This window comes from Vulpes lagopus, chromosome 15, assembly GCF_018345385.1.
Source record: "Vulpes lagopus strain Blue_001 chromosome 15, ASM1834538v1, whole genome shotgun sequence".
Lineage (NCBI taxonomy): Eukaryota > Metazoa > Chordata > Mammalia > Carnivora > Canidae > Vulpes > Vulpes lagopus.
Genome location: NC_054838.1, coordinates 21,225,758 through 21,244,394, shown reverse-complemented (window position 1 = coordinate 21,244,394; position 18,637 = coordinate 21,225,758). Strand labels below are relative to the sequence as shown.

The 18,637-nt window shown below is 40.6% G+C and overlaps 2 protein-coding genes across 2 annotated transcripts; both read left to right on the top strand.

Moving 5' to 3' along the window:
* The first annotated feature begins 8,217 nt into the window (after positions 1-8,217).
* On the top strand, positions 8,218-9,168 carry LOC121476129 (olfactory receptor 51L1-like). The gene has a single exon (XM_041729869.1). It carries the CDS (start codon positions 8,218-8,220, stop codon positions 9,166-9,168), a length of 951 nt encoding a protein of 316 aa, XP_041585803.1.
* Positions 9,169-17,436: 8,268 nt separating this feature from the next.
* LOC121476637 (olfactory receptor 51I1-like) lies at positions 17,437-18,372 on the top strand. The gene has a single exon (XM_041730758.1). It carries the CDS (start codon positions 17,437-17,439, stop codon positions 18,370-18,372), a length of 936 nt encoding a protein of 311 aa, XP_041586692.1.
* The last annotated feature ends 265 nt before the right edge of the window (positions 18,373-18,637 follow it).

Sequence of the window (18,637 nt, the reverse complement as noted above, 5' to 3'; positions counted from 1 at the left end):
AAATTCCACTGGGTACCCAGGAGAAGGTCCCAAATCAGGCCAAAGATCAATAGCATTGAGAACCTACTTTACCCCACATTTTCCCTGGGATTCTTTTCCATTGCCCTAGATAAAATATTGGTGAATTTCTTTCTCTGAGTCATGGCTTAAGAATGCTCATATGTTCTTGCTTAAATTATAATGCTGCCTCCTATATATGAGACCTAGCTGTTTTGGTAGCACCAAAAACTGCCCAGAAGAAGACTCTGTTGAAGGTCATCATCAATGTACACATATCAAAACTAAAGTGAAATTGAACAAAAATGAAAAGAGAATAGTAAACAAAAAAGCACCCAGAACAGAACCTGGCAGAGAAGAGATAAATTCACCTCAGCAAATGTACCTTATCCCATGGCTCCTTGGCATTGATTCCCTCTTCTCTACCTGGTCAAGTCCTTCTCCTCAGTTTCTATCCTGGTTAAGCCATATCCTTTGGACTCTTTAATCACATTGGAAGAATCAGAACTTGTCACTTTTTCCTAATGGGTGATCCCATTAGAACACCTCCAAATCTTTCTGTGGATGTGCTCACTTCTGGTCCTGCTCATTTAGTAGAAGCCCTTGACCCCAACCTTGACTCTTCTCATCTCTGATTTTACCTTTCCTGTGGACTTACTGACAGTAAGCAGAAGTCAGTGTTTGTTTCTAGGTATTTTAGTTGTGAGATATATTGCACAATGATATGAAATGTGACAAAGTTGCAACAAAGGAAAATACCACAAATATTTGTAAATCATAATCCCATGGCTCAGGAGGCTGTGGACCTAAAACTGGCAGAGAAGATTGTTCACACCATTGACTGAATGAAATGCATTTCCCAGTGTAACATTTGTCACATAGTAATGTACTGCTTCATGTCTCAGTTTAGTTTCTTTTTTCTTTTCTTTCTTTCTTTTTTCTTTTTGTCTTCCAGAATGGATTACTATATAGACTCCTTGCAGGAATTAGCCATGTCTTGTTAACCAGTACATCTCTATAAATACAATGACTGGCAGAGAATAGATGCTCAATGAATACATACTATCAATTTCGGCATAAATTGAAATTCAAAGCAAAGAAAGAAAACTCTTCTAGGGAAACTTTTTCTCTTTACACGCAGGAAGCCCAAGAGGACCCCCTTGTAATGCCATCCATCAAAGAATGTTCCTCATCATTATCCTAGTTCTGCTTCACTCAGGCCTTCTGGCCCTTCCAGCCTCCTCTGCCACAGGTTACTAGGACCCAGAATGCTTCCTGAGAGTTATTCTTCACAACTCTGGGGCATGGGAAACCTTGTATATAATCCACCACCTCTCCTCCCTGATCTGGGCTGAACAGAAACCTTGCTGAGTCTGTTTGATAAACTCAATTCTCTCTTTTTTTCCATGGACTTAGGAGTCTAGCAGTTCCTGGGGCCAGAGTAACCATACCCTTACTTCCACAAAAGGCAACTTCTCTTGCCTTTATATTCCAGCGTCTGCCATCTCTTAATTTCTTTTTTTAAAATTTTATTTAAATATCTTTTAGTTTATACTTAGCCTGAGAGAATTCCTTTGGGTGGCATGAAGATGGTTAATACCTGTCAGATGGGTTTCCGATTTAAATTTTGGCTTCTCTTTTCTGTTTGTCTGGTCAATGTGGGAGGAGAAATGGTTGTAGCAGCATACTAATGATCCCTTGGTATAATGGCTCTTGAAAAAGGTAATATTAAAGACAGTTGGGAAAGGTTGGATTATTCACTGAACAGTACTAGCCGAATTTATTCTCCGTGTGGAAGATAAAATTTGATCCTTACCTAATAGTACACATAAAATGTATTCAATTAAAGAAATAAATGTTAAAAGGAAAACTTGAAAATGTTTAAAAGGAAATATGAGAGAATAGACAATTAAAATACAGTAGAACAGAACACACCAAAAACAAAAAGACAACACAAACCACACTAAGAGATTAAATCTGCAACATATGTCTATATGAGTAACTGATGTTTAATGTTCAGAATATATAAAGAACCTCTATAAATCAGTAAAACATTAAAAAGAGAATCCAGTAAGAAATTAAGCAAAGATATGAATAGGCAATGCACCTACAAAAAAAGCCAAATACGCCAATAAAAATCTGAAAATATCTGTATATCTTCATAAGGAATTTGGAAAATAAAATAAATAACAAAAAAGATACAATATTTCACCAATAAAGCTAGCAACATTGGAAAAAAATTCTGATAATACCGAATGTATATCACACACACACACACACACACACAGGAAAAGCATTAAAAACTAAGTTGAGATTGATAAACTCTGGAAAATAGCTTTAAGGAAAGGAACAAATCAAGTGAGCCATGTTACTTGGAAAGTTTTAATTCTATCTAGGAAAAAAATTTAAGGCAAATAAGCAAATTGTTAAGATTTGTTAAAATCAGGTAAGCTCACAGATGTACATTTACTCAAGTGGTTATTATATCATTCTCTATGTTTTATAATTAAAATATCTCCTACTTACCTACAAACAAAAGTACAAAGTGAAATTTTAAAAAGAACCAAACTCTAAAACTCAACATAAAATGCTCTGTGTTTGTGTGCTATCATGCATGTGGGTGTGCATGCATGCTTATGTGTGTCCATGTGTAGAGGGCCATTGGAATCCCAGTGCTTTAGGCTTGGGAAGCCTGAAGGAGCACTAGAGTCTTTTTGTCTTGAAGTCAGACACCCCTTAAACATAGGTTCCATTCTAAGCTTTAATGGAAGCCTACATAGCAGACCACACCACTGAAAGCAGCTGTGAGATTCAGAATGGTTTTCCCATAATGGATGGAAGGTATCCTGACTGAGAACACAGGATTTGGATATAGATTCGAGTTTGAGTCCTATTTGTGCCACTTATTAACAGAGAAGCCACTAACACTTAAATTTCTTTCTTTTCAAAATGAGGAAATCCATACAGATAATGACATATTTAGAAACTTCCACTTTATTCAAAATTAAAATGAAAACTAAAATTTTAAAGATCATTAATAAACAAATATTAAAAGTTAATAAGCATGAAGTAAAAGAGGGATTTTCCCACACTGGTATGAGAGTATAACTTGATTTGCCTTTTGTAGAAAGTGAGATGCATTGAAAGGCTTAAACATACTCATACCCTGTGTCTCAGAAGCACCACTTCTAGAAATCTATCCTAATGAAATAATTATAAAGGAAATATAAAGATTATAGAATGTGCACTCCGTGAGGATGAGGATTTGTTTTTTTCTGTTTGGTCACAGAGCTACTTTCAGCAACTACAGTGGTGCTGGACATCTCTCTACACTGGATCAACCTCTTAAGAACAAGAGCCTGCTTTGCTGAAGGAAGTTCAAGTTAAAAAACATTATTACTTAGCTTCTCCTTAACATCTATGCTACGGAAGTGAACTCCTTTAGTATTAAGTTCATAGAACTTCTATACTCATGCAGTGTCTATGTTTTCAGCTACCATGTTCTCCTCTTCAGTAAAAAAACAAGAACAAACCAACAAAACAAAGATTTGTTCATGCTAATGATAATATTTGGTGTTAATTGTGTGGCCCATTTACCAGCACCATTTCTATACTCCCACATACAAAACTCTTTACAAACATGTCATGTTATTTAATATCTTCACGCCTCCCTAAGCCTTCAAATCTGGCATTGTGTTTGTAAAATACATATTTTCATGTCATTGAAACTTGTCTTCCAGGTAATTGAAGTTCACATAATTCTATAATGTCTTGTTTTGGGACAACTCTGAGCCTTTGGGTATTTCTCTCCCTATCTGGAATGTTGGATCCAGTGAGAGAGCAGCCATTAATAAAGAATTCTTGCTAAATCTTTACATTTCCTGTGAAATCTTTTTGGTTTTTTACTCTGTTGGGAAGAATCTGTCCTTTTCAGATCTGTCTCCTGCAAAAAACAATTATTTTCTCAAAAGCAAAGATTGTGTTTTATTTATATTTGCACCCAAGTATATGTTCCAAAGCTTGTGGTGTCTATATATTTGCTGAATGAATGAGCATGGTAACTATATGATAGGAAAGAGAGTCTCAAAGGAGGCTGGACTGGGGAAAAGGGGATCACAGAAAAGAGGACTGAGGGTTTACCAATAAATTTTCTTGTAACAATAGCAACTAGTGGGAGAAGAGAACGAAGAACCATCTGATTTGCAAAGTATCTCATGACAGTACTTAAAGGTCACTACATTTCCATGGAAGATAAATGGGGTGCCCAACGACCAAGTTCTGGGAAGCTACTGATCCCTCTTTGGTGTATGAAGGTCTACATTTACCTAAAGGAGTTTCCTCTGAGGGCCCAAGACCCAAGGGGGAGAGAACAGAGAGCCATATAATTGCCATTGCAGCAGATGCAGACCTGCATCCTGATTTAGTCAGAAGAGGCTGGGACAGGAAGTGAGAAGTATTGCAGGATTGGAGAAAGAAGCCATAGACAACAAGGGACCAGTAAGTTGTTGAAGGTGCCTAGATGTAGCCAACCCAATGATGTCTCTGGTACCTCCTATCTAGAAGGCCTATAAGTAGGGTGATGGGATAGGGCAGCTTCCAGGTTTATGGCCAGTCTATGGTATCTTATTTCCCCATGATCTTTTGAATTGGAAAGAGAGACCAGAATTTGTCACTAGGTGTTCATTTGCAAACATGATATCTTCCTGGGTAAAATCTGAAGCTGGCCCTGGCAGATGGAGGGCAGCGAGAGATTGAAGAAAGAGGCAGGCCACTCCAGATTGGTAGATGGCAGGTTTAATAAACAAAGGAAGTTATTTACAATGGCATGTCTTGGGCACCACAGGAAAAGTAGCTCTCTGCACCTACCACCAGAATCTTGAGTGGGTTCAGTCATGTATACCATCCAGATGGGCTCAACAATAGCTTATTCTCCTAAGGCTGTGTCTGAGGATGAGGAAGGCAGGTAGAAGGCATATTTCAAGGACAGAGGTGAAGAGTCGGAAGCCTCAGATTCCCTGGGTCTTTCTTATGGGTCAACCTGTGGTCATGTCCTCTTGGTGACCTCCTCCAGCACTGGGCTGAGAATTGGACTGGAGTAAAACAGGGTATGGCAGGAATGGATCATAACCTCAACAACTCCAGTCCCTCAACGGATATGGCTTCTAGCACTTCAGAACACTTCTTTCCACAGTCCCTTTAAATCCAATAGTTTCCCTGGAAAGAAGGCAGGGAACACATGAAAATCTTCCATTGCAGAAAAAGGTTAAGATGCAGAAGCATTCACTTGCTTCACCAGTCATGTGGCTGGTTGTCCAAAAACTGCTTAAGAGCTCTGAGCCCCAACTCTGAGCTTCTCACTCTTTGCTTTTGTCAGATGACTTATTGGCTTTCCCTTGGAGCTTACTGCAGGATATGAAGGAAAGAGCTATAGCTCTCATAAGGTAGATAATTTCTGTGGAGAACTTCCAATAAGAAAGTAGTGTTGAAACTGCAGGTAATAATCTACATCTGTTGAGTGTGTGGTTCTAACTGCACCACACGTAGAGTCACTTATAAACTAGGGCCTACAAAGGGTAATAGTTGTCCTACTTTTTCAGATAAGGAAATTGAGATTAAGTAAATAATTAGCATAATTAAAGAGTTAATAAATGTTGGAGGTATGATTTGAATGCAGACCTAATTTCAGAGCTACTTTCTTCACCACCACACTGTGGTACCTAAAGAAACTGTGTCCAGAAGGCCACAGGACTCCATAGGTTCTTCACTGCCAGTGGGCTTGAGAGAGTGAGATTGAATAGAGAGCAGTTGGAGATTCCCTGGGTGCCTCCTCACCCCTCTGTTCCTCATGCTTCTCATATCGGCTCCTCAGTCTGACCATATCCCCTATCCCCATCCTCTGTGCTGCTCAGCTTCTCTCTCATGTTGTCTCAAAGGAGACTCTCCTTTCTTCTCAACACCCCCTCCAGACTTGCCACTCTGCACCCACCCTTTTCTCTGCTTCTCCCTTTCTCTCTCCATCCTCCCTCAGTCTCTAAACTTCCTATTAGTTTAGCCCTTGGCTTTCCCCTTCACTACTCCTCTGACTCTGTCCTCTCCCTAGTTGTCCGTCCATGCCTGTCTGGTGCCAGCCTCTCTCTGACCTTAGCCTTGCCACCAGCTCCTCCCTCCATTCCTGCTCTGTCTCACATGCTTTCACTCTCATCTTGTGCTCCTCAGGTTCTTCTTCTAAGTCACCAAGCCCCTTTATCCCTGACACCTATCCAGCCCTTTTCTGTCCTTCAACATGTTTCTCCCTAGTTTTCCCCACAACTCACCCTTCTTTGTCCACTTCTTCAAAGTCTTCCATCCCCCTCTGCTTCCTGAACCATGAGTCTCTGCAACTTGCCTTTCAGCATATTTGTTTTAAGGCCATTTCTCTTTTCCTTCCTCTAACTGACCCTCATTATACCTTCCCGCATTCCTCAGCCTCATCCTGTCTGTCCCTCAGTAAATGCTGTGATCCATTCCTCAGGATCCCCTTTTATCCCTGCCTCCAGTTACTCCCTCAGCCTGTTGCACTGTCAGTAGATTCCTAATCTTTCAAGGGCACGTGGCACCTTATGCCAAGATCTAAAACACTCTCATGTTAAGGAGGAGATGGAATTTCTTTCTGCATAACAGGAGGAGATAAAGAGTAAAACTCATAAGGAAGAATACAAGAAAAGTATTGTTTGGTTTGGTAGCAATAGCAAATATATTTGTGTATTATAATCCAGAGTTGGTGCTAAATTTTATACATATCATAATGCTAATTAAAACACATCAATTCTTTACTTAGGAAATAGTATCATTATTTTACTGATAAGGATGCAGAACCAAATATTACATCAGACACTGAGATCTCGGATAGCAGGGCTTGTGTTGTGAGCACCTGTCCAGTACTCCTGTCTTTAGTTCTTAATAAACTAATTTGAGTAAAGAATAGGCTTGGCCCTTATTGCTTCTATTTCAAGGTACACTTATTGATACACTTTTTTTTTTTTTTGCAATACCTGTTCAGGAAATACTGTTCTAGTAAGTAGCCCTGATTTATTAAAGTTGAATCAGTTCCCCAGGTTGATTTCTGGGGAGAGATACTTTAAAAACATAGAGAAGAAAGAAAGAAGAAAGAAAGAAAGAAAGAAAGAAAGAAAGAAAGAAAGAAAGAAAGAAAGAAAGAAAGAAAGAAAGAAAGAAAGAAAAAGAAAGAAAGAAGGAAAAGAAAGAAAAGAAAGAAGAAAAAGAAAGAAGGGAAATAAAGAAAGTTCCAGAAATAAGAGTAAAGGTAGCAGCTTTAAAGATGTAGACTGTATTAAGGATGAATTAGCATGACTTCCCAGGGATCTGGGATACCTGAGGCATAAGATACTGGAGAGTGAGTCATGGGTTCTTTGAGAGAGGTTAGATTTGGAAAGAAGCAGGATACCTCTTCTCCTGATCATAGGGACATGTGGGGAGGATCTCATAATGGCAATAAGGAGAGCAGACTGGATGAGGAAACCGTATATAGGCATTCTTGATTTGCTTAGAAAAATTGGATATAATTTCTTCTACAGGAAAAGCTTGAAAGGTTGAGTCATACAAAAAAAGACAACTTGGGAGTAACAGAATTTCAGAGAATCTCAGCACTGTTAAGGTTGAGCTCTAGATTTTTTAAAAAAGATTTTATTTATTCATGAGAGGCACACACACACACACACACAGAGAGAGAGAGAGAGAGAGAGAGAGAGAGAGGCAGAGACCAAGGCAGAGGGAGAAGCAGGCTCCATGCAGGGAGCCTGATATGGGACTTGATCCCAGGTCTCCAGGATCACACCCCAGGCCGAAGGTGGTGCGAAACTGCTGAGCCACCGGGGCTGCCCAATTTTTTTCTAAGAGAAATTAAAAAACAACAATGACCCTATCTTTCACAACTGATTAAGAAAAAAAGTAGAGAAAAACCCTTGTTGAGGCTTACTGTCATGAGGTAAGTAAAGGGATGGATGGGAATAAGACAAAGAAGGGAGGAAGCAGGAAAATGACAGGCTGCTTCTGTGGGCAGTGGTTAATCAAGAGGTCACTGAGTCCACAGTATACAGAAAGACCAGACCGGCCAGCAGGGGATTGGTGTCCGGTGATAGCAGGAGTGCTCAGTGCTTAATGGCCTAGTAACTCTCAAAACACCACCCCCTTTTCCTAGAGTGAATAGACTTCTTGAGAATGATGATATCCACCCTATCAAGGGCCAACATGAGCTTCTCTACATTCCTGCTAACAGGTTTCCCAGGCCTGGAATGGGCTCACCACTGGATCTCACTACCCATTTTTGTAGGATACTTGGTGGCCCTCATAGGTAATGCTACCATCTTGCATCTGGTACGAACTGAACCTTCTCTCCAGCAGCCCATGTACTACTTCTTGGCCATCCTGGCTGTGACAGACTTGGGCCTGTGTATGTCCACGCTGCCCTCAGTGTTAGGTCTACTGTGGTTTGATGCCCGGAGGGTGGGCCTGGTGCCGTGTGTTCTGCAGCAGCATTTCCTGCACTCCTTCTCCTTCATGGAGTCAGCTGTGCTCTTTGCTATGGCCCTGGACCGCCTGGTGGCCATCCGGTTCCCATTGCATTATGCATCTGTGCTCACAGGTCCTCGCGTGGCACTGGCCGGGACTGTGCTGGGTATGCGCAGTGCCGCCATCACAGCTGCGCCCTCACTTCATCTGTTGAAGTTTGACTATTGTCGCCCAGGGTCTCTGTCTCATGCCTACTGCCTTCACCAGGACATGATCCGCCTGGCCTGCTCCGACACACGCTTCAACAGACTCTATGGGCTGTGCATCATCATGCTGGCCATGGGTTCAGATGTCCTTTTCATCCTGCTGTCCTATGCTGTCATCCTCCGCACTGTGCTGGCCATCGCTTCTGCCAGGGAGAGGCTCAAAGCCCTCAATACTTGTGTCTCGCACATCCTGGCTGTGCTTTGCTTCTATGTGCCTGTGCTAGGCCTTTCCATCGTGCACAGATTTGGACACCACACTTCGCCCTTAGTGCACATCCTCATGGGCACCGTCTCCGTGCTCTTCCCACCCCTGATGAACCCCGTTATCTATAGCATCAATACCCAGCAGATCCGCAGGGCCATCCTCAAGGTGGTTTCACTGGAGAAGATACAGTGAGGCATTGGCAATGGACTACAGCAGATCAAAATGAGGAATGAGTTCACGCTTCTTTTTAAGCCTTCATACCGTAAAGCAAGTTCTGCTTACCTATTTTAGTTTGATCAATTGATTGTACATCGTGAATTGACTCTAATGTTAAAATCAAATAAAGTCTATGCTCATACTACTTATGTACATCCTTATGAATGTAAAGTGGCTACTTTCTTATATTAAAAAGAATGATTTTTTCTTTTACTTAAATGTTTGCATGTTCAAAGTGATTTTTATATTTTCTCCTCTACTGATTTGGTAGAACTCTAATTACATAATGTTGTTAGTAATAAGTTACTCTGATTATGTGGAAACTTAAATCATCACTTCACATTTTTTGGATTAACTAATGAGTTTGCCACCATTCTTTAAAATATAATAATTCTATTATAGGAGGAAAATGAGTGGGAAATATCAGAAAGGGAGACAGAACATGAAAGACTCCTAACTCTGGGAAACGATCTAGGGGTGGTGGAAGGGGAGGTGGGCGGGGGGTGGGGGTGACTGGGTGATGGGCACTGAGGTGGACACTTGACGGGATGAGCATTGGGTGTTATTCTATATGTTGGCAAATTGAACACCAATAAAAAATAAATTTATAAAAAAATAAATAAAAGTCACAAAATGAAAGAAAAATTAAAAAAATAATTTTATTATATACATTTATCAGGGAAAGTTTTTTTTTGTATATCTAAGAGTAACTTTCCAATATATCTCTTTTTTTTTTTGTCTATATCATAGTCTGGGACAGAATTAAGTCCGGAGGAGGCATAAAAGCTTAATTTATAGGGTCCCTGGGTGGCTCAGCTAAGCACCTGACTCTTGATACTGGCTCAGATCATGATCGCAGGGTCACGAGACTGAGACCCAAGTCTGGCTCTGTGTGGGGTGTGGAGCCTGCTTAGGACTCCCTCTCTCATTCTTCCTCTCCCTCTGCCTTTCCCCACCCCCTCTATTTCTACTCTCTTTCTCATTAAAAATAAAGCTTAATTTATAACCTGAACAAGAAAAATTGAGGTTGACGGAGTTTCAGATCTGTAGGTAGTAATGTGGCAGAAGTATGTCCTTGAATTGCTAACCTAAGGAAAAACCCCCAGATCTGAGTACAAGGTGCAAATTCAACAGGCCACTTAGATGATACTTTGCCAGTTTCAGTACAAGACAATTTCTGCTATCCCCTTAGGACACAAGAATGTCACTGACCAATAAGGTTTAGGACAAAGGACAATTATCAGAGTATTTTAGAAGGATCTTTAAGCAGACATATACTATCATACAAATACATAAGATTATAAGAGACATGCAGGACATTTATGCACATACATGGACGTGAATGGATATTCAGTTTCACTTTTCACCCAGATCTGAGGGTTCTTTCCTTGGATTAATGAGTCAAGGACATACCTCTGTCATATCACCACCTACACAAATGCACATTTGATGGTAAATATATTCGTGGGAAAATATACATGCTTATAGGTTATAAAAACTTGCAAACAAATTTCTACATGAAGGAACATGGTATATATACATCTACACACATGCACACACACATGCATTCAGATATTTACATGAATATACACACTAGCAAATGCACATAAAAGCATGCTCACACAGATATGTATACCCGCACATACACACACATACACATCTTGTATATTATCTCTAAAGTTGACTTATAGTTCCCCAGAGAGCATCTCCTGGGATCCTCTGCTCTAGGCCCAATTCCTGCAGGCCTAGAGGCAACACATTCTTCTGAGGCTGGTTTGCCTGTGTATCCCAGAGGACTGCCTGGCAAAATTGAGAGAAGGAGAAGGCTAGTTCTAAAGTCACAATAAATGAGAAGGCCAGTCAGCCCCTGCTTCCAGGTAGTGAGCTGAAGACCAGCCTGAGACTGACTACCTTGAATGGGTAGGTGGACCTTCATAGAGGAGTAGTGGAGTTGGCATAGAAGTCCAGCCAATTGAATCAGGAGGATGGGAAATCTCCAGTTCAGGTGAGCTGAAATGGGTTTCCTTTCTGAGATGCAGCTCATTTCCAGCACAGATTTTATGTCCCCTTTCTTCATGTCATGAAATATCCCTCCTGGCAGGACTCAGACTTTTATCCAGAAAGCCTCACTGTGGCAGAAAAATACTTGATCTGTTTTATTCAATTCTTCTCTATTAATTCAGGAAAACTGGGGCAGGGAAACCTCCATTTTTTTTCCAAGTCCAAATTTTAGAGTAGGTATTTAATTCTCCTTTAAAATCGTTGTAAAAAAAAAAAAATCGTTGTTTCTTAGACCCATTTACCCTCCACTCCCTCACCTTCCATGTCAATAGTTCTTGTCCCCTCTGTCCCATGCAGGCAGCCACATAGCCTGTAGGGCCTAGTCACTCTTGAAACCAGCTCCTCGATGACCTGTGTTTTTCACTGTCCTTCCTCCCCATCTGGTTGACTGATTCCTCCAACCCATTTGTTACCATGGGCTTCTTTGTACCACTTTTGTTCAGGCTCCTTGTTCTCTTAAACTGCAGGTTTGCCACTGTGGGTTGGCAAGTCACTTGAAATGCTGATCTCTCACTTTCCCAAGTTGTTAAATGTGTATGAGTGAGTTGTTTTGAGTATTTTGAGAATAAGTCAGGTGACCTATATACAAAGATAACACATACAGGGCACCCTTCCAGAGTACCTGATACATTGTACTAAATCAATGTGGATTGCTTTTCTTTTCTTGTAATTCTAAGTAAGAATTACCAAATTCTAAGTTAGAATTACCTTTTCCCCACCAAACACCAGGCTTTAACCTCCTTTTAAAATATTTCCCTCTCAACCCACACACCTCTTTCATCAGCATCGATCCCTGACTTCCTAAGGTAACAGCTTTTCATATACAATGGAGTAAAAGAATATTACATGATTTTTTTTTTTGTCTTGAGAGGCTATCATTTGATAGAAGAAGACAAAGTCCTTCCCCTGTTTCCTGCCTCAAATTCCCAGCCTAGACTGTATCACCATATCAATATGCACCTTCTTTCCTGTTTCCTGCCTCCCTGTGTCCCTTCCCTTTTATTAAGCCCTGGTGACATGCTCAAAATGTAGGCCCTCCATCTTCTTTGGAAGAGCTTACAGACAACCAGAAGAAGGCACACAAACAACTTAAATGGCAATACAGGGGATGGAGTGCTAGATTAGAGGGAGGTGCTGCTGCAGAAAGTGATTAACCACATGCCCAAGTGAGGAAGACATCACAGGACTGACATCTGAGCCAGATGTTCCAAAACAATGATGAAAGTTACATTGGTTTTAAAATATATTTTTTAGTTGATCTGAATGCTGAAGTGTTTAAGAAATGGAAGGCAGAAAAGAAAAGAAAATAATAACAAAAATCACAGGAATGACCAGGAGGGGAAAAGAGGAGTTAGGATGTGTCAGGATTTGCAGATGAGTCAAGTTAAAAGAGGTAGATCTCATGGGAGTTTCAAAGAGGATGCAGACATGAGATAGAAGAATTTCCCTTTCATCTTAAACAGTGGAGGCAGGGAACAACAAGAAAAAAAAAAAAAAACACTGTTCCTTTTATTAATTCAGATTGATGGATGATGTTCAGATACCACTGACTCCTCTCCACCAGACCGTTTTGAAGTGCCAGAGGATACCATGCATTTTAGAATCTGTTTCCTTCACTTTTTCTTGGTGCCTCCAAAATTAATACACTGGCCAGTAGACAAAGAAGATGACAAACACAAAGTTGAGGCTGGATCCCAGGCCACTACTCCCTTTCCACAACCTGTATCACAAACAGGCATGTTCTCTCTCAAACTTTATGGGTTTCCTTTGATGTGGTGGGTGATACTCAGTACTGGCAATTCTACACAGTGGCTCCCTTCTCATGCAAACATTTTTTGTTTGTTTGTTTTTAATGCTTAGAGTAGCTTGTGGAAAGCAGCAGCCTTTTGTTTTATATATTATTAAATATCACTTTAATAGATGATTTAAAATTTTGTTTCATAAAATGAAACAATGCTTAATTAAGCATAATTTGAATATCAGATTTTGTATGTGTATGTGCACAAAGCTGTTCTGGACAAAAATGTCAAGCATTTTTTTCACATTTCTCATTAGGATAATTTCTCCAAAATTGACTCACTTAGTCAATGATTAAATGTTATGTATATACTTCAAGCATTTTTTCTTTTTTATTTGTTTCAAGTTTTTATTTAAATTTTAATTAGTGGGCAGCCAGGGTGGCTCAGCTGTTTAGTGCCGCCTTCGGCCCAGGGTATGATCCTGGGGACCTGGGATCGAGTCCCACATCAGGCTCCCTGCATGGAATGGAGCCTGCTTCTCCCTCTGCCTGTGTCTCTGCCTCTCTCTCTGTGTGTCTCTTATGAATAAATAAATAAAATCTTTTAAAAATAATAAATTTTAATTAGTTAACATATAGTGTAATATTATTTCAAGTGTAGAATTTAGTGATTCATCACTTATATATAACACCCAGTGCTCATTACAAGTGCCCCCCTTAATGTCCATCATCCATTTAGCCCATGCCTCCACCCCACCCCCCAGCAACTCTCAGTCTTTTCTCTAAAGTTAATAGTATTTTATGGGTTTGACTCCCTCCCTTTTCCCCACCTTCCCTTATGTTCAAGTATTATTTCTTGAATTCCACATATGAGTGAGATCATATGGTATCTGTATTTCTCTGATTGACTTGTTTTACCTAGCATAATATACTCTATCTCCATCCAGGTCATTGCAAATGGCAAGATTTCCTTTCTTTTCTTTTCTTTTTTTTTTTTTTTTTTTGAGAGAGAGTCCACTTAAGTGGGGGTGGGGAGGGGCAGAGGGGGAGGGAGAGAATCCACCAAGTGTGGAGCCTGATGCAACGTGTGGCTCAATCTCATGACCCTGAGATCATGACCTGAGCTGAAATCAAGAGTTGGATGCTTAACTGACCGAGCCACCCAGGCACCTCAAGATTTCATTCTTTTTTGTGGCTGAGTATTTTTTTTTAATTTTTATTTATTTATGATAGAGAGAGAGAGAGAGAGAGAGAGAGAGAGAGAGAGGCAGAGAGAGAAGCAGGCTCCATGCACCGGTAGCCCTATGTGGGATTCGATCCCGGGTCTCCAGGATCATGCCCTGGGCCAAAGGCAGGCACCAAACTGCTACACCACCCAGGGATCCCCTGTGGCTGAGTATTATTCCAGTGTGTGTGTGTGTGTGTGTGTGTGTGTATCTCACTTGGGTTCTTTCCATAGTTTGTCTATTGTTGATAATGCTACCATAAACATTGGGGTGCATGTGCCCCTTCAAATTAGTATTTTTGTATCCTATGGGTAAATACGTAGTAATACAACTGCTGGGTCATAGGCTAGCTCTATTTTTAACTTTTTGAGGAACCTCCATACTGTTTTCCAGAGTGGCTGCACCAGTTTTGTTGTTGTTGTTGTTTTAATATAGGTGACATTCATCCACATCCTCATGGCTCAGGAAGCAGAGGCAAATGATTTCTTACAGGCATTCCAGATACTTGTAAATGCAATAAGGTTGGGATAAAGATACAAAATTGTTATCTTCAATCTAGAAAAATTTAAGCAATTCAGAAATTGCTTAATTGAAAAAAAAAAAGAGAATAAGGCTGGAGAGAGAAAGGCCTGAGTGAAAAATGATTATGTAAAAATTAAATGCTGGGCAGCCCAGGTGGCTCAGCGGTTTAGCACCGCTGTCAGCCCAGGGTGTGTGATCCTGGAGACCCAGGATCAAGTCCCACGTCAGGCTCCCTGCATGGAGCCTGCTTCTCCCTCTGCCTGCCTGTGTCTCTGCCTCTTTCTCTTTCTCTCTCTGTGTCTTTCATGAATAAATAAATACATAAATAAATTTAAAAAATAAATTTAATAAAATAAAATAAAAATTAAATGCCTGACTTACATTGACATTATTATTACCATTATTTCACCAGCAAAATAACAGTTGCTGGAAGTATGTAGTATGCTACCTGCTTCATACACATTCACTGGTGTAAGCCTCAGACAAACCTAAGGCTACATATTATGTCTGCTTTCTAGATAAGGAATAGAGAGCCCATGGGAGAGTGACAAACCAGGATTCCAACCCAGGTAATCTGACCCCATACTCTGCAGCCCTACCTTTTTATGCACACTGCTCTGAAATTCCAATATACATAAAATGAAATCTAAGAGCAATACATAAAGAAGCAATAAATAAATACACATTTGTAAATGAAGGTTGAATTCTAAGTAATCCAAGGATATTGCTAAAAACAAAGCAAACTCTTACATACTATAAACAGGAAGTAAATAACTTCGACTATTATTATGTCAAATTGAGGAGTGGAAGGGTCAAGCTGAAAGGGACAATATACCCCAAATACTAATTAGAAAGGCAGTCAGGCTCAGAGTATCAGCCACATAAATGGTTCCCAGTCAAGGAACACCTCATAACATCATTGAAATCTGTCCCTAAGAGAGAAGTCACAGGTCTTTACCGAAGATCTAATGTCTCCCACGAGAGGCAATACTACTTTCTTATAGTTAGTGATCACCAGATAGTTTATAAGGCTCTTTTAGGGATCCACGTTGGGCATGGAGCTTCCTTAAAAAGAAAAGACTCTTGTATACACATTATTATATTTACTCTCCTTAATTTTTACTATATACTATATGATTATCTCCATTTTGCAGATTTAAAAATCAGAGCCCACCAGAAAGTTGAAATCAGAGATTTAAAGTCCTATTTGCAGATTCAAATGTATCCCATCTTCTGTGTCTCCAAATTCCTCATCATAAATACACTTCCCTCCATGTCATGTTTTTACATTTGTTTGTTTCCAATGGGAAATAAGATCTGTTTTCTTTACCTGACAAGAAAGATATCCTGTTCTTCCTCTCTCATTTTTCTTTCTAACCTGTCAATTTTGATTGAACTTCCATAATGAAGTTGGAAGTTTCTTCACAGATACAACTTCTTGATATGCAAACATCTTTCCCTTTCTCAACATATTCATCTCTTGGATAGTGTAAAATGATGCAAGTGGCCTTCCAGACAGGCTTTCCAAAACCATCAACACTATTGAGGTGGGCCATCATGGATAAAAAGACTTCTGTTTTGGAGGTGCCTGGGTGGCTGAGTTTGTTAAATATCCAACTCTTGGTTTTGGCTCAGGTCATGATCTCAGGGTCCTGAGATCAAGCCTCATGCCCTGCAGAGAGTCTGCATGGGATTGTCCCACTCCTTCTTCCACTGTCCCTCTCCCACTCCTCTCTGTCCCCAGTGTGCTCTCTTTCACTTCTGCCTCAAATAAATAAATTAATTAATCTTTTTTAAAAAGTCTTTTGTTTTTATATGTGCAGTTTCAAAAACATGGACTACTGCTCATCATTTTCATAGACACAGTAAGTATTGATTAAGCATGCTGTCATGTGTGGATTGACTGTGGGAGAGGAATTATCCATTGGACAGAATATTTCTTCCCATTAATAGAAATTCCAGTGGTCAAAGTATTTCTTTTCATCAACCTTTATAACATTGACTTTTTCCATGCTTTCTTCCACTGTGGGTAAAAACCAAAATGATCATTCAGAAGGTAGTAGAAAGAATATAGAGAACAGAGCCCATTTTAGAAGTGTTTTATCCAGTAAAACTAGATAGGTCTGTGTCTCCAGTGGAGTGCAGTCTTCGATACTGCTTGGGGTGGCAGAGATGGGCATTTAGAATCTTTATCTCCTGAGCCATCCTCTACTAACATTGAAGTAAGTGTATTCTAACCTCTGTTTCCATTGGCTACATAAAACCCAATATGCTCCAACAGGGAATTCAGAGAATGACTGACAGATTACAGCTTTCTTTGTGTTAATGTTTTTCCAATGATGTCTTTTTAAAACTACACAATACGATCTCTTGATAGAAACATGGAAAACATTCGATTCTTACCAAACACAGTGGAACCAGTATAGAGATTAGTTTTAAATACGAATGATAAAATATCCTATCGGATTCTCTTATTCTGAAGATTGCCTATTTCTAAGTATGACACCACATTTTTGTTTAGCATCAAAGACCAAAAAGAACTGATCATGAATGGGAGGAGGGACATAAGTGGGCAGATCATATGAGGCAGAGGAAATTGCAGGTTATGTCACTCTCCAATAACCTTTATGTGTTTCACCCCAGGTTATATCTCTGGTACCTGCTTAGGTCAAAGTCCTCGGACTCCAACATAGGAAAATGTTCAACAGCAGTCAATTCAACCCCAAGTATTTTCTGCTAACTGGTCTCCCTGGTCTGGAGGCCCTGTACCCTTGGTTTATTGTCCCATTCTGCTCCATATATCTTGTGGCCCTTGTGGGCAATAGCCTGGTCCTGGTAGTGATCAGGAAAAACACCACTCTGCACCAGCCGATGTACCTTTTTCTAGCTATGCTGGCCTTTGCAGAACTTGGTGTCTCTGCTTCTACACTGCCCACTGTGTTGGGCATCTTCCTTTTTGGTGCCAATGAGATTTGCTTTGAAGCCTGCCTTTTGCAGATGTTCTCCATACATTGCTTTTCCATCATGGAGTCAGGAGTTCTTCTGGCCATGTCTGTGGACCGTTTTGTGGCCATCTACAACCCACTGAGGTACACAGCCATCCTGACCAGGCCCCGTATTGCCGCTACTGGTGCTGCACTTGGACTGAAGAGTGTGATGCTCATGTTCCCACTGCCCTTCCTCCTGAAGCGTCTGCCCTTCTGTGGCCACAATGTCCTCTCCCACTCCTACTGCCTTCACTCAGATCTAATCCAGCTGCCCTGTGGGGATACGCGTCCCAACAGCATTCTGGGGCTCTGCATTGTTACTTCCACTTTTGGGCTGGACTCGCTGCTCATCATCCTCTCTTATGTGCTGATCCTCTACACAGTGCTGGGCATTACCTCTGGGGAGGGAAGGTGTAAGGCCCTCAACACATGTGTGTCACATATGTGTGCAGTGCTTGTGTACTATGTGCCCATGATCAGCGTGGCTCTGGTGCACCGCTTCATGAAGCACGCTGTACCTGCTCTCCGTCTACTCCTGGCCAACATCTATCTTCTGGTGCCTCCTGTGCTCAACCCCATCATCTACAGTGTTAAGACAAAACAGATTCGCCAGGGGCTCATCCAACTCTTTCTTGCAAGAAAATAATAAGAGGTTAGGGCCGGTGAGATGGTTACCCACAAGCCACTCCTTTTCATCACCACAAAGGTGGTCCAGGGAAGCACAGAGTGAGTGCTTCAATGGCACCAGTAGCAGCAATATAGGACCTGGTCATCTTGTCAAAGTTAGAAAGGTTGATAAGGCTGCATTTTGATGAATGTATTGAGAGCTCACATTTCATATACAAGAGGTCATAATCTAAATCAGTATTGTATAGTATTTTGTCAGCTACTTTGTTATATGTATCAACTTA